The 22895-nt window shown below is 39.7% G+C and overlaps 1 protein-coding gene across 3 annotated transcripts; it reads right to left on the bottom strand.

The window, feature by feature from the left end:
• Window positions 1-1696: 1696 nt before the first annotated feature.
• On the bottom strand, window positions 1697-16952 carry pth3r (parathyroid hormone 3 receptor). 3 transcript variants are annotated; one of them, XM_047376306.1, is made up of 14 exons: window positions 16258-16952; window positions 16110-16160; window positions 11816-11921; window positions 9215-9325; window positions 8942-9066; window positions 8604-8695; window positions 7778-7931; window positions 7107-7260; window positions 5907-5967; window positions 4119-4185; window positions 3940-4034; window positions 3684-3825; window positions 3535-3576; window positions 1697-3457 (listed from the first exon to the last, which is right to left on the bottom strand). In XM_047376306.1, the coding sequence occupies exons 1-14, from the start codon at window positions 16408-16410 to the stop codon at window positions 2987-2989; spliced, it is 1824 nt and encodes a 607-aa protein (XP_047232262.1). In that variant the 5' UTR covers window positions 16411-16952; the 3' UTR covers window positions 1697-2986. The 3 variants fall into 3 exon arrangements, with proteins under 3 accessions (XP_047232262.1, XP_047232261.1, XP_047232263.1); XM_047376305.1 differs by having other exon boundaries at window positions 8604-8698; window positions 16258-16950; XM_047376307.1 differs by having other exon boundaries at window positions 8604-8698; window positions 16300-16950.
• Window positions 16953-22895: the final 5943 nt, after the last annotated feature.

Below are 22895 nucleotides of genomic sequence, written 5' to 3'. Positions count from 1 at the left end.
TTTACATGTTTCTGTTCTGCGTTTTGTTCGGCCCCCAAGAGTCAATATTTTCTAGAGGCACTTTTCACTGTGAGACCAGAGACTGGAATTTTTGTTCATTGTCATCCGTTTTGGATCTACACATTTCTTTCCTACAAACAATCTAACAACTTTATTTGTTTCATTTAAAAAAATGCATGGTTAGTTATTGTTCCCAGTATAATTTTTGCAACTCAAGTTAAAAAATTATTTTTATATTTTGTTGGCTTGCGAGGACTGTTGACATGACGATTTTGACCCCCGTGACAAAACGTTTGGACACCACTGGTCTAAACCATCCATCCCATTGCAGCTTTTGCACTATGTTTAGGGTTTTTCTGTTGGAAGATGAACATCCACCTCAATTCCAAGTCCTCCGTAGCCTCCAAAATCTTTTCTTCCAGCATTGCTCTGTGTTTAGCTCCATTGGTCTTCCCATGAATGCTGACTGAATTCCCTGTTCCTGCTGAAGAAAAGCATCCCCAAACCACAATGCTCCCACCACCATGTATTATGATGAGGATGATGTGTTCAGCTTGATGTGCAGTGTTATTTTTCCATCAAACATTGAATGTGTAATATTTTAAATGTAGAAGAAGTTCTGTCTCAGTCTCATTTGACCATCTTCTTCCACATGTTTGCTGTGTCTCTTACGGCTTGTGACAAACTGCAAACAGGACATCTTGTAGTTTTCTTTTAACCATGGTTTTCTTCTTGCCAGTCTTCCATAAAGGACAGATTTGTGCGTAACTAATAGTTGTTCTGTAGAAAGAGTCTCCAACCTGAGCTTTGGCCTCTTGTTGCTTCTTTAACTCATGCTTTCTTTGCTCAGCCTCTCAGGAGCCAGCCTCTAGTGGGCTGACAGCTGTGCTGTTTTATTGTTTTCATCTTTTGAATACTAACTGAACAGTGTTGCAAGCAATAATGTTTCATAAACTAACATGCAGCTTTAAACTTGTATTTATACTTAGACGAAATGACACACTCTGTTTACTAAGTAGGTGACTGGTTGCATTGGATTTTATTTAGGGGTATCAGAATAAATGGGTCTGAATAAAAATGCATGTCACATTCTTCAGATCTTTTATTGTGTATAACATTTGAAAAACATTTCTCTATGGCTGCAGAGTTAAGCACTTTTTGTATTAGTTTATGAAATAAAATCCATATGAAATACATGGAAGTTAATGCATTAGCAATTTGCAAGGCATCGCAATGTATGCTTTTTGGCACGTCTATATTCTATACATTCAAGAGTATTAGGTCCAAGGCTTCAGGAATAACATGCTACATGAAGTAATATTTGTCTCTAAAGGAGTCAAAGCATTAACAAGCAAATCAAGTACAAATCTTGATACAATCTTAGTCTTTATTGTATGGGGTCCTGGAACATATGAAAGGATGCCCTTGTCTTGTTTGATTCAACCCTAATCAGTAATAATAAAATTCAACTTGTTCGAAATATTGAGAAAAAAAGGATTTATTGTTAAACCTGCTTTATTTCCTGCGTGAAGATCACATGAGTTTTGGCTGAGCAAAGATGGGCTGGGTGTCCACGCTTCATGTAAGCACTGCAGTACTCTTTTTTCTACAACAGAGGGCGCATGATCTCGCTTAACAGTTGGTTTAATTTTCTTTACGGTTACAATGCTAAATATTGAAGTGAGCGAAAGACTGATTCAAGTTTGCACAATTTATTAGAAATATCACATTGTAGTCCAAAAATGTTTATTAAATTATCAGAATTTCTTTCTTTTTTTTACAATTAACATATAACACAGAGCAAGCGTCATAAACTATTTACAGATGCAGTCCTTTTGTCTGTTTATCTTGTGAATACTGGTCGGCTTGCGCTGCAGGTTTTTCACTCATGCTCGAGGTCTCCAAAATAACTCAGGTGTCTGTTGCTCCGAGCCGCAGCCTGAAGGGGATGTGTGAAATTCTGGATGGTGTTGTGAGGGAACTCAGGGCAGAGGTCACACCGGAGGAAGGAATCAAGGGTAAAAAGTGCACGCATCAGCCCTGTGAGTCCTGTCACTTTGATAAATAGGACTGTTCATATCACTTTGGGCAACAACAAGGAGGGAGATTTGTCTAGACACACCGTCTAGACTTGACTGACCCAAAGAAAATCCTGAGATGTTGATGGAGGGATTGTTAAAGTAGGAGCTGGAGTTACTGTATGATGTCTCTCTGTAACCATGTGGAGGTCTACTTTTGGAGAAAGGAGTGTCATCGGAAGTACAGTTTGGACTGAGGGTCCTCCACAGGAGCTTGGAAAACCAAACACTGGGCAGATGAGAGCAGGGAGAAGGATCACACTGGAAAATGTCTCACTGTTTATACATCTATAGTGTCCGTTAGCTTCATGAAACCCTTTCCAGCTTCACGTCTTCATTGTTTGCACATAAATCCAGTTACATTACTGTCCCATGAATGGAAAGAAAAAAAAAAAAAAAAATCAGTAACACGACTCATACAGTGGGAGAAATTAAATAAAGGCACCATAAATCAGAACAGAACCGGAGCGCTCAAATAATAAGACATGAACCATGCGTGGAGAATATGTTTGTATTCCGTCACTGTTTATGCGACTTTAATTTGAGCCCATAAAAACCTAGCAAATCACAAACCTCAAACTACCGACAAAATACACACCCTTACAAAAGCATTCGCACCCCATTTAACTGTGAAATAACCACTTACTTTAGTCTAATAAACAAACTGGATTCAAATTTCACTTCCACTGACCTGCCAGATTAGACTACTAAGCAAATAAGCTAATTTGGGGCGTGTTTAAATTTTTAAATTTTTTTATTTCAGGAATTAGAGACTTCTCCCAATGGAATAGTGCCTTGGGCGGCACACAGCCCATATCAAAAAACACAACTGGTTCAAGACGTATGAATACTTTTGGAAGGCAAAACGTATCCTCCCCACAAAGTCTGTAATTTTCGATCAGCAAAGATTACAAAATGGTTTCCAACTCCTTTACAGATAAGGGGCAGTCTGGATCTTCTGCTCCATTACTGCTGCAGTTATCATTCCCTTTGTTGGCTCTAGTATGTCGGACAAAAACCTCTGACTCAGCCATCCCTGGTTCCCACACAGCCAGGTCCTGCTGGGGGCCTGAGGTCTCAGCGGTGCTGGGAACGAACACACACAAGCTGCTATGATTGTGGAGGAGAGATGACGGGGCAGAGAGACGAGGCGGCCTGACCCCTGACCCACCAGCTGCCCCTCCTGAGCTCGTTGTTCCTCCTGTGAAGGAAAAAGCTCTGGGATGAGTGGCGGACATGCAGACGCTGTGGGTGGTGGCGTGCGACATCATGCCTCCGTAGTAGCAGCTTCCACCGCCGCTGCTTGTCATCCTGGCTTTCTGTTTGAGGTCCAGCACCAAGCTACGTCTTAACCAAGCCTTTTTAACCTCTGCCTGCACCTGGTTTAAAAAAAAATCATATACATTTTCTTTGACAGCTGACAACTTATTGCAACAGAAGAATGCTTTCACTTTACCTCGCCATTGCAGAAGCAGTAGATGAACGCCACAAAAAACCCCTAAAAGCATAAAAATTTTATTGAAGACAATGTGCATTAATAGATAACCAGTTTAACTACTGCATCATTCCACACAATCAGCTTAGTGTTCATATTTGGGCAGTGACCTGTGAAGAGTTGAAGAACATCTCATAATGCATCTGCACCTGCCACAGCAGCCCAGTAACCTCAGTATAGGGAAGGGCCATAAAAACTATGTAGTGGACTCCAAATAAAGGCATGAGGACCAAGGTGGACTTGAGGAGCTTCCTGCAGAGAACAAGAAAAGGGAGAAATTATTAGACTCATCATTTCTTCTAACCTGATGACAGTCATTCCTGAGCCACGAATGGCTTGTACCCTTTTCTTCTAGGAAACAATTACCTGTACTGCTGTCGAAGGTCCAGCTTACCGGTGTTGGTTTCCCAGAGTTTAGAGGCCAGGACACGGATAATATTAAGGAAAAGGAGGAAATTCACCTGTGTGGGAAGAGATTTGAGGTCAAATCTTCATAATCGTTCAAATCTGAATTAGGCAACTTAAGGTAAAGGTATTTTGTTTACAACAATGGCTGCCAGAATGGGAACTTGGTAGATCCACTTCAGGTTTCCAGCACTGATGTCCCAGCATCTGGAAGCAGGAAAGAAGCCGCTGTAGTCAACATAACATAGCGCCCTCTGTTGTTATTCTCACCACTAGTAAAAATGGTTCCAAAAACCAGAAAATAACTTGTTGTTTAGGAGATGTGGTGGTAACAAAATGACAACCTTTAATGCAGCTGTTTGATAGCTAACAATGGGGATTTTTCCTCCCGTACTTCCTTGCTGGTAGCAAACAACATGGTCCCTCTGCAGCCGTGTTTGACACATCCAGCTGTTGTTCTGTCTTCATGTATGGGCACGTTTAACAGAGAAGCTAGACTTGTAGCCTTGTTCCTGACTTATGAACATCACATGCATATGCCCTTATTGAACAGCATATTCTAATGCCTTTCCCATATTGAAGAGAAGCTAAGAGAACCAAGCCACTATGTCAGGTCAAATCTATATCTCAGAGAAACAGGAAGTTAAATGACTCATCTAGATTTTCTAAACACCCTGGTTAACTTGAAAATGAATAATCTGCCAAAAATGGTTAAGGTATTAGGCAATATTCGAGTGTAATTCTGTGAAAATAAAAAAACCTAATTTAAGGTCGAGGTTCTGCTACTGCAATTAAAGAACCAACCAGTAGAATTTCCACAGAATTTTTGGTTTTTATTATTTTTGAGCCAAAATGATCAACATTACCAGAAATCAAGTCTTGAAATATTCGACTTTATGTGTATGAATCTATATAATATAGGGGTTTTACTTTCTGAAATGAGTGACAAAAACCATAACTTTTTCAACATTAGCACACAGCTTCAGTTAATACATCTAGAAACCACCAGTCAGGTTGGAAACCTGGGTGTAGTGATGGACTCAGACCTGAACCTTCAGAGGCACATAAAGACAGTAACAAGGTCGGCCTTCTATCACCTAAAGAACATCTCCAGGATTAAAGGACTAATGTCTCAGCAGGATCTTGAAAAACTAATTCATGCGTTCATCTTTAGTAGAATTGATTACTGCAACGGTGTCTTCACAGGTCTGCCTAAAAAGTGGATCAGACAGCTGCAGTTGATCCAGAACACTGCTGCCTGCGTCCTCACTAGAACTAAGAAAGTGGAGCACATCGGCCCGGTTCTAAAGTCCCTACACTGGTTCCCTGTAGCTCAGAGAATAGACTTTAAAATACTTCTGTTAGTCTCTAAATCACTGAATGGCTTAGCACTAAAATACATTATAGACTTGTTGTCAGTGTATCAACCACCCAGACCTCTCAGGTCTTCTGGCTCAAATCTACTCTGCAGAATCAGAACCAGAACCAAACATGGAGAAACAGCTTTCAGTTCTTATGCTCCACTAATCTGGAATAAACTGCCAGAAAACTGTAAAAGCGCCGAAACCCTAAGTTGCTTTAAATCGAGATTAAAAACTTATTTGTTTAGAGTGGCCTTTGACTGTGTTATCTAGGCATGATTAGTTGTGTTTTCAGTCCAATTGTCCTTTCATTTTCTTGTCCATCATTCTATTCTATTCTCTTTATTTTATTTTATTTTATTTTATTTTTTTAAATTACCTCTGTTGTTTGATTTTATCATTGGATTTGTTTTTCTGTGTCTGTATCTGTGTTTATTTGCTTTGTAATTGTATGTACAGCGCTTTGAGTGTCTCGTTGCTGAAAAGCGCTATATAAATAAACTTACCTTACCTTACCTTAACATATTCAAGTATGAATCCAAATATTAATTTGAATATTTTACTTACTGAGTATCTGCCAGTGAAGCTCGTGCACTGACCCAAATGGACACAAACACAGCCGGAACACCTGGGACGAGCAGAAAGACAAAAATACTTTGTTTTCACTAACCACCATATTAATAGGCATTTTACAGAAGGATGTGTTGTGTGAAATCATAAAAATAAAGAAAATGCATGAGAAGTCAAAGCATATTTATTTTTCATTGCATTTTTTGCTCAAAATGTGAAATTTCCAAATTTCACCTTGAAAAAATTTACCGAAAGGGCCTCTAATGTTCAGGGGTTTCTCACAAACATGACCTCAAAATCACATATGTATAAACATGGCTTTTAGGAGTATACACATCCCGTTTGCATCCTTACACTGAAGCCATACTTTGCAGAGAAGATCAAAGGTATCAGTCAGGAGAAGATATTTATCTATTTCAAATATTTCAGGATAAATATTTTTGCTAAATATCTTCTATAGGAATTTTTTTTGTCATTTTTAAAGGACCAACTTTTTATTTCTATTTTTAGGTTTTAAAATAAAGATAGAATGTGATTTTTTAAAAAGCACATAGTTTCCAACCTAATGACAAGAAGATAGATCTATAAAAAATATTACGGGTACTTTCATTGTCATACTGTTGTGGAAATAAAATGAAATTATTCCATGAAAAAAATGGAAAAAACTGCTTAAACCTGCATTTGGTATTATATCTATATTTAACAACATTAGTTGGCTCCTTATCATTTTTATCATTTTTAGCCAAGTTATTAAGAGCCTTATGGAAGGTCCAAAGAGCCATTCACGGCTCTGGAGCCACATGTTGCAAACCCTTAGTCCAGGCCAAGGAGAAGACCTATGACTGAAATGCCTTTTGTCTTCCAAAGTAAAAATCTACACTGGGCTACAATCCAAACTCCTATAGAAGATAAAACTAAACATTTAGTTTGGCAATAAAACAGCAGTGAGCATTAACAAAAGAAATTAATGCCCACCGTGAAATATGGTGGTGGTAGCATCATGCTCTGGGGTTATTTCTCTTTAAGGTGGATAAAATTATGCCAACTGCATTTGAGCCAAAACCTTCAGCTACCCCTGAAGAAAAGTGCAACCCCTGAAGGCAGCCTAAGGACCACTAGGGTGCTTGTGGCACAGTTTGGGAACCGTTGCTCCCGCTCACTGTTTGTGGTGAGCAGCCCGTCTGGGATGCCACTTACCCCAGCCCATGATGGTGAGGGCCCACAGGTAGTTCTTGTCAGATAGGAAAGCCATAAAGATGAGGCTGTGGAGGTACAATCCCTCCACCAAAATCCAGTAATGATTGGTTGCAAGGAAGTACAGGAAGAGAGTAACAGCAGCTTTACAACCAGCCTGATGACACAAAAACAGCGATTACTGGAACAAATTAATCCATTAGCGTAAGTTTTGTTTGAACACTGAAGGCTGGTCTGCTCGCTTCCAGCAATTATTCGGCCCTTTTTGATGGATGCATTTAAACAAATTCCTGCTGAGATCCAAACACAGCCTTAAGCATAAAGTCTGGAAAGACATGGAGACATGAAGCCTGACTGATATTTGTTAAATTCAACCTCAGCAGTTACCATTTCCTATTGTATTCATATAACCAGAAATAGAACATTTATTACTTTTCAAAATCACTGATCAATCTTTATTGTTACTTAAGCTAACATGTCATAGCTTCTTATTTGAAATGCTAAATGTCATCCCTATGATTTAAACACAATTTTCTCCCACGTTGTTCAGTAAATATTTCTAGACCATTTAAACAACACCTTTGTCTTCATATTAAGAAACGCTCTACATAGTACAGTACACAAGGTTATATGCACAAAAAAAGTTAGATTGTTTTATTGATTTTTGTATTTACCATAGGCGGCTTCACCGCTGTGAATTCAGACTCAGCTCTGTTGGCCTCAGATATGGAGTAGAGCACAGCGTCCTTCACAAAGATGCTAACAGCTCGACAAACGAAGGAGGTGAAGAGGTGAATGTGAATGTAGTTGCGTGTGCAGTGGAGGCGCCTGGAGAGAGTTTGTGTGACAAAAAGAAATGGTCAGAACCAAAATGACATTTTTTATGTGTAAAAGAACCTGCGTAAGGTTTGAACTAGAGATGTCCTGTTTTAATCCCACGTTTTTGTTCAGGTCTTCGAAACAACATGTTTGGGCAACGCATTAATCCATTCAGAGTCTATTATCAAATTTAACTCCTGATACCTGTTGATGGTTTACTGTCTGTGATTTTACACAGACATTTTATGTCTAAAACCCTGAAAAGCCATTCCTTCATGTTTGTAGTTTTTAACAACACTGTCTACTTTCATGTGCACAGCTAGCAAAACTGTACATGAGGCCTTGAAGAGGATTTAGTTAATATAATCAATCTGGGGTTTTCCCTAACAGTCTAAGAGTATTTCATCCTTTACAATGATGCTTACAGTAAAAGACAGATTATGTTGACTGCTGTTGCTCCCTATCTGTCTGTGTCATGTGACCTATCATGCACCAGGTTGACATATCCCCAAAGAGCTGTCAGGAGAGTTGTGCAGAGAGCAGCTGAAACAGAAGCCAGTGAAGAGACTGTAGCTGCATGCATGAAGTCAGATATGTGTTTAGAAACAAATGATCAGGTCCTGATTGGGACATTCCTAATTTACACGTTAAAATACAAATCAGGGTTTTCGGTTTTCTTACTTGAAATAGCAAAGGATGGAGATTGCCACCAACAAAGATGCCAGAGAAATGGAGTAGCCGACAGTGTACATGAGATGGAGCCGCTGAAACACCTTCTGAAAAGGAACCGAAGCACTTTTTATATGTAAATCTGGATGAAAATGTGACACTTGACAGAAGGTTATTATTCTAAAATATCATTTGAGCCTTTTTTGGAGTAAATATTTCTGTTTATTGCACGGTTGGACAACTAAAGATTTGGCTTGATGATATGCATCCTTAAACTTCAGCCTATAACTTTTAAGGTCCACAAATGAACACAGTGAAAGAACCCAAACAGAAAATGCTTCTGTACACACCTCCTCCATGTTTCTGTGGTTGGAGCTCAGGTATTGGGTGCACTCCGTGTAGTTTGCCCATGTGTGGTTGTTACTGGGCGCCAGCTCCCAGTTCCCTGACCCATCACACTGGCGGTAAGCTCGCCCTGATTCACAGACGGATGGGAGACAGTGGCAGGCAGAACAGCTCACACAAAACAGGGTACTGTGCAAATCCATGTCTTTTAAATCAGCAAGCAGAGATCTGTTTCCAGTGATTTTTGTGGAAGTGTGTGTTTCCGTGGTGATCTCTACCTCTGTGGTTGAAGTCATAGATGTATGCTGGACACTGCACTGAGACCAGCTGGCCCGCTCTGCTTCGGGGCCAGCAGATAATCCCATCCCACTCTGGAGCACATTCCCCATCTTTAGAAATGATGGGGAAAAGGATGTATCCACATTAAGTTAAATACAGGAAACACAGGAAAGGTCCTATTAGCTTTTGCTAATTGTTATCATCTGCTATATATCAATGATAAAATAAGCCAATCTACAGCTGTAGAGTTGTTCATCAATAAAGTTTTTTATTCCACTGTTTAACTTGTCATTGAAGCAGTATTTTAATATCACAATAATCCAGTCTAATATTGGGATCAGACATTTCTGGGGTTACTTGGCACTGGTTTAAAAGCCTAAAGTAAGTTCCTGAACCCTGTTTTGCCCTTTTGTTCTGGTTGTGGAACTGTCTGATAACTAGGGGACTACTTTATTTAATGTTTGCACAACAACCCCCCAAAATATTCTGTTATTTCAATATCATAACAGAAAATCTTAGAAAAATCCAGCCTTTGAGAGCATTTGCTTAGTCAAGGAAAAAAATCCCATGTTATTTAGTGCTTTCAACAAGATCAGCAGACGTAATTAAATAACTTTTTACTATTTATATTTTGCACAACAGATTAAATAACTTTTAATCAATAATCCATGACTTGCCTTTCCCCCAGGGGTAAGGCAAGCCTGAATGGACAATTGCCCAGGGCAGCGTTGAAAAGGGCGTGCATGAGCTCCATCAATCCACACAGGTTGTGGTCTGAACAAGTTTATAATTACTTTTATGAGTGTCTTATCAGTGGGGAGTTGACCTGGCATCCCCTGCTCCTACTGAGAGAAGGGTGACATGCTTTGTACTGCATTTCATTTTATTCTCAGATCATTTCTTGCATTCTAACTGGCTTAGAGGGGTGGCAGAAGGGGGGGCTTGTCCAGGCTGCAGTTTTTGCAAGAACTGCTTATGGTTACTCTGGAGTATAAATATGACGTGAGTGACAGAGAGGCCAATTTCATTTAGTCACTTTTCAAAATTGTAAAGAGAACAAAACATGCAAATATATATCTTTACCAGGCATGCTAATTGTGTAGGTTGCTGTAACTCAGACTTCTCAGTAAATTCCTGCTATTGTTCTCAAAGTTTACTTTAAATCCTCTATTTTTACTGATGATTCAGTCAAGTGTATTACAAAAGACCCTCACACAGATAAGGGCATCAGGGGCAGAATGACGCTGACCTGAAACATTTCAACAACTGCACCAGTAAAGACTGGGACTGGAGAACTTTCTCTCTTTTCCACCATCCCACAGCTGCTCGTTTTTAAGACTTCAAGCCTTGATTTTTTCTGTCTTATAAAATTGCCTCTTCGTGTTTGAGTCACAATCCAGTTGCAGAGCAATGAGTTATAAGAAACAGCTGCAGAACTTGATTCTGCTCAATGCTAGCTGTTGTGTTGTTGCCTTTCCCTCATTCAAAGCCAGGATTCAACGATGCATGTATGCCCTCGAGTTACAAAAGCTGACCCTGAACCAGATTATTTCTGATAGCCAGCTGGGAGCCACACAAATTAGATTGCGGAGAAGTTTATCACAAAACGTCTTGTCATTTGATTGGTTGCCTCAGCGAATGCTTCACTAATGGGTTCATGGTGTAAATGACTGTTAAACGTGAATTATTGCTCCTTTTAAAGTAAAATAAACAGAATAAAGCAATGTTTGAAATGGGTATGGTCTACCCTGTGGGTAAAGTTAGATTCTATTAATGTAAACAGTTTGTACAACTCTGTATTTATTATGTCAGATTTAAAAGATAAAGATGGCAATAATTTAAATCGTAATTTTGAAACTGTTTCAGCAGACTGACTCACTTGGACAGTTTGGCTCTTTTGTGACAGTTGCTGCTTTTCTCCTGCAGTTTTAAGTTTGTAATTCTAAATCTGTTATAGCCGAAATCTACATCGTCTATGCATCCATCTATCATCCGTCTCTCCCTCCATCCGTCCATTTATCCATCCATCCATCAATCCATCCATCCGTCCATGGTTTCTGCATTTTTTTATTTTAAAGCCTTAACACTTGATAAAAATACATTCTGTAAATTCTTAGTGAAGTTTTTTTTCTACTTTAAAAAAGAGACAAACTAGGACATCTGCTTTAGTCTGAGAAAAGGTGGAATTTGGTCTTGGAAATTCACAACAACCCTGTAAATCTTTGTAGACCAGTAAGAGTAAACTCCTGTTGGGAAGATTGATACAGCCACTTTAGCTGCTTTACTCTTGACAATGTTTTTCTTACATTCCTCTTCTGACATCTGTGTGCAGCTTTGGTTCAGGAAATCTTTCTCCTAATGGAATCATGAATCATCTTATCTGACATGGCTTCTACATTGCAGCCTAAATTAAAAATATTCCTGTTACAATAAATCAAACACTGCAGCCACAGATAACACTCAGGAAGATATTCGTTGGCTATTATATCTGATACCAGATAATTAAGACAAGTGATGAGGCTTTTTTTGTTGTTACATTTTTAGACAGATGTCACCTGCTGGGCGTGTGGGTCTAAATTGACAACAATTTGCACACAAACCTTTGATGAGGGTCATTTGAGCTCGAATGCTCCTCTCACACCTGGCATGGGCACCAATCAGAACATAGATCTGCTCATCTCGCGTGATGACGTCATCCGAGTCTATCTGTAACAGACAAGATAAGATATAAGCTAAGAGTATGAAAGGATTTTCTTCTTTATTGCAGCCAGGCCCCTACAGCCGCAAATATTTGTTTGCCCTTTACCTAAATCTTTTAATAAATGGTGATAAAGATCATAGATTGTCTTACCTGACAAGGCCTAGTAACTTAGTTAGTAATCATGGTTGATTGCAGCTAGGAGTTAGCAGCAAAAAGGGGATTTATTTGACTTAATTCATGTCATTGATCCATACTCAGAACAACTACAAATTTCAATGTTATCAGCGAAAATCTCAGTATTATAGATTAACTATAACTGGAAAAGTCTTCTGGAAAAACTGCACATTCCAACATGTTTAAACAATTAAACATACGTAGATGTTATAGATGTGCCACCGCTTTGCCAAGTCCTGGAAAAGGAAATCAGTGGGATAGTTCAGAAACTACCCAGGAACCACTGGGACTTGAGCTTGGCATGAATCGGAAATTTCCAAAAAGAAGATTTTCCAAAAATTCGCACTTTCAAGCTTGACTAAAATTATGCTCAAAGGAGACAAGGATTGAACTGTATTAAACACAATGACAAGAGGTATGTTAAGGTGAGGTTCTCAAAGCTAAAAACACAGTGTCAGTTGCCAAGCATGGTGGAGGTAGCATTTTGCAGAGCGGTTGTTTTGCTGCCGGTGGTACTGGTGCGTTGCACAAAGTAGATTAAAATGGTGAATAAACAGGATTATCTCCTAATTCTTCAACTTTGCTACAAATCAGCAGATAAGAGGGTTAGAAATTGGACAAAGAGATGGCTGTTCCAACAAACAACGATCCAAAACACATATTTACACAGATTAAAGCATGCTAACATTAAGCTTCTGGAATGGCTTTCCCAAAGCCCTTACTTCAACCCTATTGACAATTTGTTGGCTGTGATTAAAACCCTAGTATGTGCAAGAAATTATTTGCAAATTCCCACAGCAACAAAGATGTTTTTATTAAAGGCCAGAAGTCTCTTTTCAAGTAGAGCAATCTGTCAAGCCTTTCAGGGATCTGATGTGCTGCCTCCAGGTGTTGTGAAATTTTTGTGTGAGGGTGCGGTATGTGATGATCCCCCGCTACCTCTCCTTGCTCAGCGGCAGGGAGAGGTAGCCTATTGTGGAGGGCCTGGTCCTGAGCACCATGGCGGCACCAATCAGAGCTAAGCTACAAAAATAACTCTGTGTTCCAGGGTACATTTCACAACACAGCAGCAAAACAAGCTGCGAGTCAACCAGAGAACAAGAGGTGATGGAGATATCAATCAATCTGTGTCTATCTGAAAGACTGAAGATGGCTATTTTTAGTTTTTTTAAGAGTGGTTTCTTAAGAGAATAAATGGTTTCTAATCTGAAAATTGGCTTTTAAGGTAGTTTATTTGGCTTTGTGTGTCAGCTAAAGTGAAGGATATGGGTTTTCCTTTTCACAGCTGCTTTCCTCAGAAGCCAAACAGAATTCTTGTTAAACAGAAGAAACTCCAGCTGGACCAATTTATTCTTTTATTTATATATAAATATTGGCAAGGGCCATAAAAGGTAAGCGAACAGCAGTGATCAGTGTTTTTCATTCGGAGCTCCAGAAGCTGAACGACTTTTGATTCCTATGGGAATTTCCTTCAGAGGGCGGATTATCTGAAGAGGTCAATCCATACGTCCAGGGTGAAGGAAAGCCTTTGTTGCATCCCAGACGGCACTGGACGCCCTGTATCTATGGTGACAACAATTACAGTCCATACAGCGTATATGTTTGTCCGTTCTTTGCCAACACCATGCTTCAACTTGCATTGATTTTGTGCTTCAGCAAAAACAATCAGCATCAGTAAGAGGAGGTCATTCACTTTTTTTTCTTGTACCGAGAGCTTTTTCTGCTGACAGTTATTACATTTAAGCAAAACAATTAGTCTTTACATCCACTCCCTGTTGAGCTGTGAGAGCATTAACCCTCTCGGGCCTCATCTTCAAGCCAAGTCATTTTCAGGCTGACTGATCTAGAGATTGTAACTCTGTCAAAGAACCGACCCTCAAAATCGACCCAAGGGAAGATTTAGTGATGAAGAGATGGAGCTCAGAGAGGTGCGTGTTGTCTGGGAGGGTTGATGATCCAGCGAGTGAAAGCTTGGGGATCTGTGACGCAAAAGCAGTAGACGGGTCATTTCTAACAGAGAAGATTGAAGGGTTGCTCTTTGGTTGCTTAAGTGCTCCATTTTCAGGAAAACGAAGAATCTTGAAGAACCAAGAATCTGCTCATTCTCAGAGACGTCATCTATAGACGACGATGAGAACCGAACCTTCACAGAAACAGAGAACCATTAAAATTTCCTCCTAGAGCACACCCAACAGCTCATTTGGGAAGCCACAGAAGATCCAAAGGAAACATGAACGAAACCACGGCCTCTCACCTCATTAGAGGCCACAACCTCTGGCTGTATTATGAGTAAAAATGGCATCTAAAGACACCCTGAAGCCTTTCTGGGAGAAAGTTTTAAACAGATAACGTCAGAACTGATAGTGTGGAGGGGGGGGGGGGGGGTTTCTTTGGCATGTTGTGTAACCAGAGTTGTGTGCAAAAGCAAAACAGAACAAAGACACTGAATATAAAATAGAAATAAATATTACTTCAATGCTCCATCAAAAATCCTGCGATGGTTTAAGGGCAGTAGTCAGTAAATTAGAGCTGAGAAAGAGAAGAGTGTGATTTGATTAAAAGGTAGAAAATAAAAGCTTTTTGACTTACTTACAGTTCAAACTTGGACATGAATCCATGAACAGATTAAGAAGCAACAGGCTGCAAGGCACATATGTGTAAAAACACTTCCCTGCTTGTCCTACAGAGAACGAGGCTGCTATAAATCACAGCGATATGATTGGTGATTGTTTTGGCCCCGGCTACATACTTGGACCAACATACATATTTGGTCATGTTTCAACACATTTTTTTCTGTTCTGTTTTTAACTTTTTAGAGATGATAGAGATTTTTTAGTCCATTTTTCATGCTTTGACTGCGTTCACTTTTTTGGTTCATGCTATTCTTTGTTTTGTGTGTGTGTGTGTTCTCGTGGTCATTTGTATTTTTAGGTGTTTTTAGGTCCAATTTCGGTTTAATTGTTACTTTTTTGTCCCACATTTATCATAGTCACCCTGCGATTGTCTTAGCTCTCATTTTTGGTGCTTCTTGCATGTTTCTTTTTTTAAATTTACTTAATTTAATCATTTATTCTTTAAGTTTCTTTTTTTCACCATGTTTGATTGGGTTTAATTTATGCTACATTGTCTTTAAATTGCATGCATTGTCTGTCTCTTTTTTGGTCATATTTTGTTTTTATAACAAAACATATGCCCATTTGGTCCATTTGAAACCCGGTTCAGGCTTAAACCTCAACAAGACAATGAAATGGGACCAAAAATAAGCAGATTTGCAGCTGAATCTCAGTACTTCAAAGAGGGACTGTTGATAATTTTACCTGGGTTATCAAAAATGGTTTCAGTTGTTGTTTCTGAAGCTGGCCCCTCTTCCCATAAGATAAGACTTTACGTTATCATTTAAAAACTCTGTTTTGTCTTTTCCCGCAGTCTTTTTTGACGGTCTGACAAAGTTCAGACCTTTAACAGCTGAGTAAAGCCAAAGTTGGCTAGGCTATTAAAATTGTTTCTTTTTTTTTTTTTTCTACAGCGTTTCTCTTTAAAGACTAAGGAAAAGACAGAATTATCTTTCTTGTGAAGGGTTGGCACATTTTCTTAATGTGTCAAAAATTAAAACCATCAAAGAAAGTGACAAACGAGTGAAATTTTCCAGTTCTGGCCAAAGTTCGGCAGTGGGAGATTAGTGTAAAGGTAAAATCTGCTGTCACAATCAGTTAAATGTGGAACAAAACAAAAAAAACAATCCTGTTTGACAAATATTTATAAGGAATTTAATAAATGTGGGCATTGCAAGGGCAGATTTATTATATATTATTTATTTTTTAATAACGTCTGCTCTGCAGAGGCATACATTGATGCAAACTGAAGTCGAAATACTGAAAACATATTTTCTTATTTTCTAAAACACATTACAAATAGAATTAAGTAAATTTAATTGCCTAAAAGCCCCTCAAGCAATCTTGCTGAAGTAGGCAAATATTAAACAACTCTTAAAAATGCTCATATATAAAGAAATAACTTACCAGTGCAGCAGCTGTCATCACACAGTGAAAAACAGCAAAGGCGTTAATTCCCTGCAGAGACAACATGATTTCTTTTGACATAAAAACACAAAACTGTTTGCCACAGCTTCAGGTAATGTGTTGCTCCTCAGGTTGCGCTGACATAAACCTCTTCAGGTGTGTTGTTCTCCTGCGTCCCATTAGTGCTCACATTTTGTTTCCTGCGCGTCCTGATATCCAGGAATACGTTGGAAAAAAATCCTTGTTTTGCTCTAAAGTTTAGTGGACATTTCTGATCAGGACTGTGGGTGTGTGGACCCATCAGACTGAGCAAAGAGGGACAAAACCTCCTCTTTTACAGCTCTTTGGACCATTGGGCTGAGATGGGATGGCCTTTATTGGCTGAGTATTTAACTCGTTCTGCCCCCTGCTGCTGTCATCTGTCTCTGGTTACCTCTCGCCTGCTTGGACTCTGTTTTCCAAGCCCAGCAGTGAAGTAATTATCTTGTTTACTGCTGCCACTCAGTTTAGCTTTCACATCACTGTTAATCAGTTTTACTACAACACTGGTAAGTGCCCATATAAAGAGCGCTGCCACTCTCTTCTTCTCACACACTTACATACAGGTTTTGCATTAAAAGTATCCCATATTTTTCATAAAAAAATGCTTTATGCTCAGATTTGGCTCTGATATTCTTCATCAATCACAGTACAATAAAAGTCCTTTTCAATGACAAGAAACCAATGTTTTTAGGACACAGACAGTTTTCACTGAGACTCCTGGTTTTTGCATATTGGATAAATCTTTATCTCCAGCGCTAACCTCTTGTTATTATTTGGGGTTGTTTGGGTTTTGGTTTCTGTTTTTTTCTTATGTTTTTCACAGTTAAGGTTTTGACTCGTTCTTTTGTTATTCTTCTTCTTAGATTTTGAATCATGCTTCTATTATTTTCCTGGTCATGCTTTAGCTTTGTTGTCTTGTTCATGTTTTGTCAAGTTTGGTTTTCGGATCTGGTTATGCTTTTGTTTTATGTTTTTTCTAGTTTCTGTTAGTTTGTGTTCAAGAGTCTCTGTTTTTGCTGCAGCCACGTGTTGTTTTGTCTGTCAATTAAGTTTATTCGGTTCACCTGCCCAAACTAATCTGTCTCCTTGCTCCACCTGGTTTACTTTCCATATATACACTCCTGTTCAGTTGTTCTTCGGGGAAACATTTCGCATGCTCATGTCTTGTTCGCAAATCAAGTCTTGTCTTTTTGATCATGCCATGCCTGTCTTGCCTGCCCGTTTGTTTTGTTCCTGCCTCCTGCTGAGTGAGTTTTCGTAATTAAACCTTTTTTCACTTACCATCACGCTGCCTGCTCGTCTGCATTCTGGGGTCCAATATCAAGTAAACCGTAACACCTCTAACCTTCCTGACACTTGCAGAGACAACAAAAACACAGGTCGATGACTGGGTTGGGGTTCCTTTTTCCCACACGTTTTATAAATCAATACATTTTTAAAGGAAATGTGGAAAGCATGAGTAAAGTTCCACATTTTTAAACCTATCTGAAAAAATATTCTCCTATTCTAAAACTGCAAAATCTCTTTGTTACTACATTGATTTAAACTAAATCAGGAATTCAGGATATTTGGTAATTACTTGATATGGAATACTGACAAATATTTGCCAAGACCCTACAAATGTATACAAGTCCAACTGATTCATACTTGTAAATAATTATTTCAGCAGATGAACGTGGAACTTTCAGGTATCTGGAAACTTTACTACTGCAATTACTATTACTACCAATATGACTATGATTAGTACTGTGAACTATTTCTTTTTTTAATACCACAACTACAGTTGAAAGTAATACTACAGCAACAATTACTACTGCTACTAATAGTCCAACTATAAATATTACTATCATTATTTATAGGAGCCATTTGAGGTTTTTGGTGTTTGGGCATAGTTTGGGTCTGTCTTATTTAGTTTTGATAATTCTGTTTGTTTGGTGGCAGTGTTTTGGTTTATATGTGAATTGACACTCTGACCTATATTTTACTCTACCACTGGTGGGGGTGTGGGGGAAATCTATTTAGGTTTCAGGGTTAGAGGGCATCAGGTGTTAGGGTGTGTGGAGGTCATACGGTTTTTTACCGCTCTCTGTTGCATACTGGTTTGACTTCATTATATCCACCTATTGACCATAATTGCCATCTTTTGCATGCTATCATAAACCGCCATCCTGGACTTTGGATTTCATATAATACTCAGCTTGTATTCAATAAATGGGAGCATTCCCAAACTTCTCCCAGTCCGGACATTACCTTACGAGCGTGTTAGGACCTGGATCCCCGGAAACAAAGAAGCAACTAAAAAAGGATGGAATTTGATAGTCGCTACTACAAAGTAAAAAACCTGACCATTCAGATTAAAGGATATGCCTCTTTATGAAGAGGACAACTCACCTGGAAAAGTTTGGCGCACGCCCACCTGACTAGCTGATATGCATGAGAAAACAAAGGAGCTACATTCACTCAACCAGAATGTAGCTCCTAACATCTGCGCCAGATGTAAGACCTAAGGTTTTCAGTAATGTAAAATCACATGTACAAGATGAAGTGCAATACCGAAAATAGCCACGGGATGTCACTGTTCGGTCATGTTCAAAGTTGGATGCATTACCTTCTTAATGTTAACTTAAAGCCAAATATTGTTTCTATTCAGTCCACAGTTTTACATTCACAAGTAAAGCACAATGTACAAAAACAACAATTTAACAGTTCATCAGTTTCAGCTGATAATGTCATTTTATCTATTATGCAAAAACAGAATGAAATCACATCAATGCTTCTTCAGCAACAGTTCTCAGCTACTCTTCCTCAGCATGAGATCCCAGTTTTTGATGGCAATCCCTTGCAGTGTATGTCTTTCTTAAGAGCTTTTGAGCATTGTGTGGAAGAAAAGACTAACAATTATCAGGATTGTTTATACTTTTTAGAGCGATACACCAGCGGGAAACCAAGAGAGCTTGTCAGGAGCTGCATGCACATGCCACCACAGCAGGGCGACCAGAGAGCAAAGCAACTTATAATGGAGCATTTTGGAAATGAACATCTTATTGCTTCTGCATATATGGACAAAGTGTTTTTCTGGCCAGTTATAAAATCTGAAGATGTCGCAGCTTTGCAGGAATTTGCTTTGTTTTTGCGTGGATGCTGTAATGCAATGTCAGAAATACAGTATATGGAGGAGTTGAATATTCCATCTTGTATGAGGGAAGTCATCATGAAGTGGCCTTATAAGCTCCGTGAAAGATGGAGATTAGCAGCTTGTGAGCTACAAGAGAGGCGAGGCTTCAGAGCTACATTTACTGATATGGTCGACTTCCTTGTGCGACAAATAAAGGTAATGTCCCATCCATTGTTTGGAGACATCTCTGACATCAAGCCATGCTCTGTAATGAGAAGAGTACATAAGAATAGGACAACATTAAAGGTCAACACAAAAGGCAGCAGCTTTGTAACATCCATTTCAGCCCCTGATAGCACCACATTTTCTGTGCCAACAATTCACAAGCAGCCAATAACCTCCAATAACCCTCTCGTTGAAACTTGTCTTTACTGTGAGGAGTCACATTTAATATCAAAGTGCCCAAAATTGCAAAGGATTTCTCATAAGGAGAAAATAGGATTCCTAAAAGGAAAAGGAGCATGTTTTGGATGCCTGAAAGTAGGCCACATGAGTAAGGAGTGTAGGAGTCGTCTCACTTGTGACAAATGCCATTTAAAGCATCCCACCCTCTGCATTTAGACAATAAAGAACCATCAATAAGCAGTGCATTTGTGTCTCACCAGGCTGGTGTTTGTACTGGGGCCAGAAACCATGATGCACCCTCTCCGTTGTTCCAGTCAAAATTAAGTCTAAGAAAGGAGATAAGGTCTTGCAGACCTATGCCTTCTTAGATCCTGGGAGTACAGGCACTTTCATTACCAGCACACTCATGGACCAGCTGAACCTACAAGGCACAAAGACTAATATTCTCCTGCGTACCATGGGTCAGGAGAAGCTGGTCCCTGGTTACTCTGTAAATGGACTGGAGATTTCTGAGCTGGGAGAAAACAATTTCATGGGGCTCCCAGAGGTTTACACGCAAGAAACCATTCATGTTTCAAAGACCAACATTCCACGTCAGCGAGATATTGAGAATTTGGAATATCTCAAAACTGTCAAGATCCCAGAATTGGATGCTGACATTGGGCTTTTGATTGGGATGAATGCACCAAAACTCATGGAGCCATGGGAGATCATTCACAGCAAAGGTGATGGACCATATGCTGTGAGGACCCTATTAGGATGGGTCATAAACGGGCCTTTAAGAAGTGGAAATGGTCAGAGAAGCTGTCCAACTGTTTATATTAATCGAATCTCCATCATTAAACTAGAGGAGCTGTTGATGTCTCAATACAACATGGAGTTCAATGAGAAGGCACTGGAAGAGGAGCACGAAATGTCGATTGAGGACAAGAGGTTCATGGAAATAATGGAGCAATCAACTTGCATGCAAAATGGACATTATTGCTTGGACCTGCCTTTTATTAAGGATGCACGATGAAAGAGGAAATGTGCACCTAGGATTCATGCTTGGACAGGCTAGAGTGGCTCTTTTAAAGCAGACGACAATTCCTCGTCTTGAACTCACCGCTGCTGTGTTGGCGGTCAAGGTGGATCGGATATTGAAGAAGGAGCTCTGTATTCAGCTGAATAGCTCATGCTTTTGGACAGACAGTTAGACAGTGCTGAGATACATAAATAATAACATCAAACGATTTCACACCTTTGTTGCAAATAGAGTGGCTGCAATAAGAGAGGCTACAGATGTATTTCAGTGGAGGTACATCAACTCTAAGTCCAATCCAGCAGATGAAACCTCTAGACGTCTGACTGCAGAAAACTTTATGGCCTGTCAGAGGTGGATAAATGGCCCTGACTTTCTTAGAAGTCCAGAACAGGAGTGGCCAAAGCCTTTTGAATCCCAACCTGTTTGTTCTGAGGACCCAGAGGTGAAGAGGGATATTCTGGTAAATGCGACTGACACACAGCCAAAGGATTCCACCACCAGGCTCGTGCATTATTTTTCAAGCTGGGCCAAACTTAAAACTTCTGTTGCTTGGTTGCTCAAGTTGAAGGACATTCTGCGGAGCTTGAGTAGGAAGAGGAAAGAGTTGATGGCTGTTCTTCCCTCTTCTGACTCTTCTAGAGCTTCGGAGTGGATTGAAGAGGAGATGAGAAAGAATAGAGCTGCTGTTTTTAAACAAACTCTTTCAGTAAAAGACATCTCCAGAGCAGAGATGCCATCATCTGCTACAGCCAGCATGCAAGCTTTAGAGAAGAAATTAGAGATCTGCAGAGTGGAGCATTTGTTATAAAGAAAACGAGCAATATCTACAGGCTTGATCCAGTATTACAGCAAGGTTTACTGAGAGTGGGTGGTAGGCTTAGTCGTTCGGCCCTATCTCAGGAACAGAAACATCCTGTTATCCTATCTAAAGGCCAGCATGTGTCCAAACTTATCCTGCAAGACCTACATCAGCAGCTGGGACATGCAGGAAGACATTATATGCTTTCAGCCCTCAGAGAAAGATACTGGATTACCAATGCCAACTCAGCCTGCAGAAAAATATTATCAGAATGTATTGTGTGCAGACGCTACAAAGGACAACCAGCAGAACGGAAAATGGCAGATATGCCACTAGAACGAGTCTGCCCAGATTTCCCACCTTTTACTAATGTAGGTTGTGGATTATTTTGGGCCCACTGAGGTCAAGAGAGGGCGTACAATGGTTAAGAGATACGGTGTTATTTTTACATGCATGTCCAGTCGAGCTGTACATTTAGAGGTAGCTCATTCATTAACAACTGACTCCTGTATTAATGCCATTAGACGTTTTGTGTGCCGAAGAAGACCAGTATGTCAAATAAGATTAGAGAATGGCACCAATTTTGGTGGTGCAGAGCGTGAACTGAAAGAGGCTATGGCAGCTATAGATCATTAAAAAATCCGCCAAACTCTACTGGCAAAGGAGATCGACTGGATTTTTAACACACCTGCCGCATCTCATCATGGAGGAGTGTAGGAATGGCTCATCAGAATGGTCAGAAAGGTGTTATTTTCTGTCCTTCACCAACAGACCTTGGATAATGAAAGTCTTCAGACACTTCTATGTGAAGTAGAAGCCATCCTCAACGATCGTCCCATTACAAAGGTTTCAGATGATGCAAATGACTTGGAGGCTCTAACTCCAAATCACATTTTGCTGCTCAAAGGAAGACCTACTCTTGCTCCTGGTACCTTTCAAGAAAGTGATGTTTACCTCAGAAGGCGTTGGAGGTGCAGTACCTCTCGGACCTGTTCTGGAAAAGATGTACAAAGGAATATTTACCTTTGTTGCAGGAGAGGCAGTAGTGGACCAAGCCTCGATGAAATTTTACTGTTTGTGACATTGTGGTTGTCATGGATCACACTGCTCCTCGTGGTTCCTGGATTTTGGGAAGAATTACAAATACTTATCCAGATACAAATGGACTGGTTCGTTCTGTACAGATGAGGACGAAGACGGGCCAGTTAGAAAGGCCCATATCCAAAATCTTCCTCCTTCAAGAAGCCCTTTGAAGCAAGAGAAGAAAAGGGAAGATCTTTGGGACTATATACTTTTGTGGCTCCTTTTTGGTGTTTGTTGAATTGTGCTGTCTACACAATTGGGGCCGGTGTATAGGAGCCATTTGAGGTTTTTGGTGTTTGGGCATAGTTTGGGTCTGTC

Source organism: Girardinichthys multiradiatus, chromosome 10, assembly GCF_021462225.1.
Source record: "Girardinichthys multiradiatus isolate DD_20200921_A chromosome 10, DD_fGirMul_XY1, whole genome shotgun sequence".
Lineage (NCBI taxonomy): Eukaryota > Metazoa > Chordata > Actinopteri > Cyprinodontiformes > Goodeidae > Girardinichthys > Girardinichthys multiradiatus.
The sequence above is the reverse complement of the archived record's forward strand: the minus strand, read 5'-3'. Positions and strand labels throughout refer to the sequence as shown.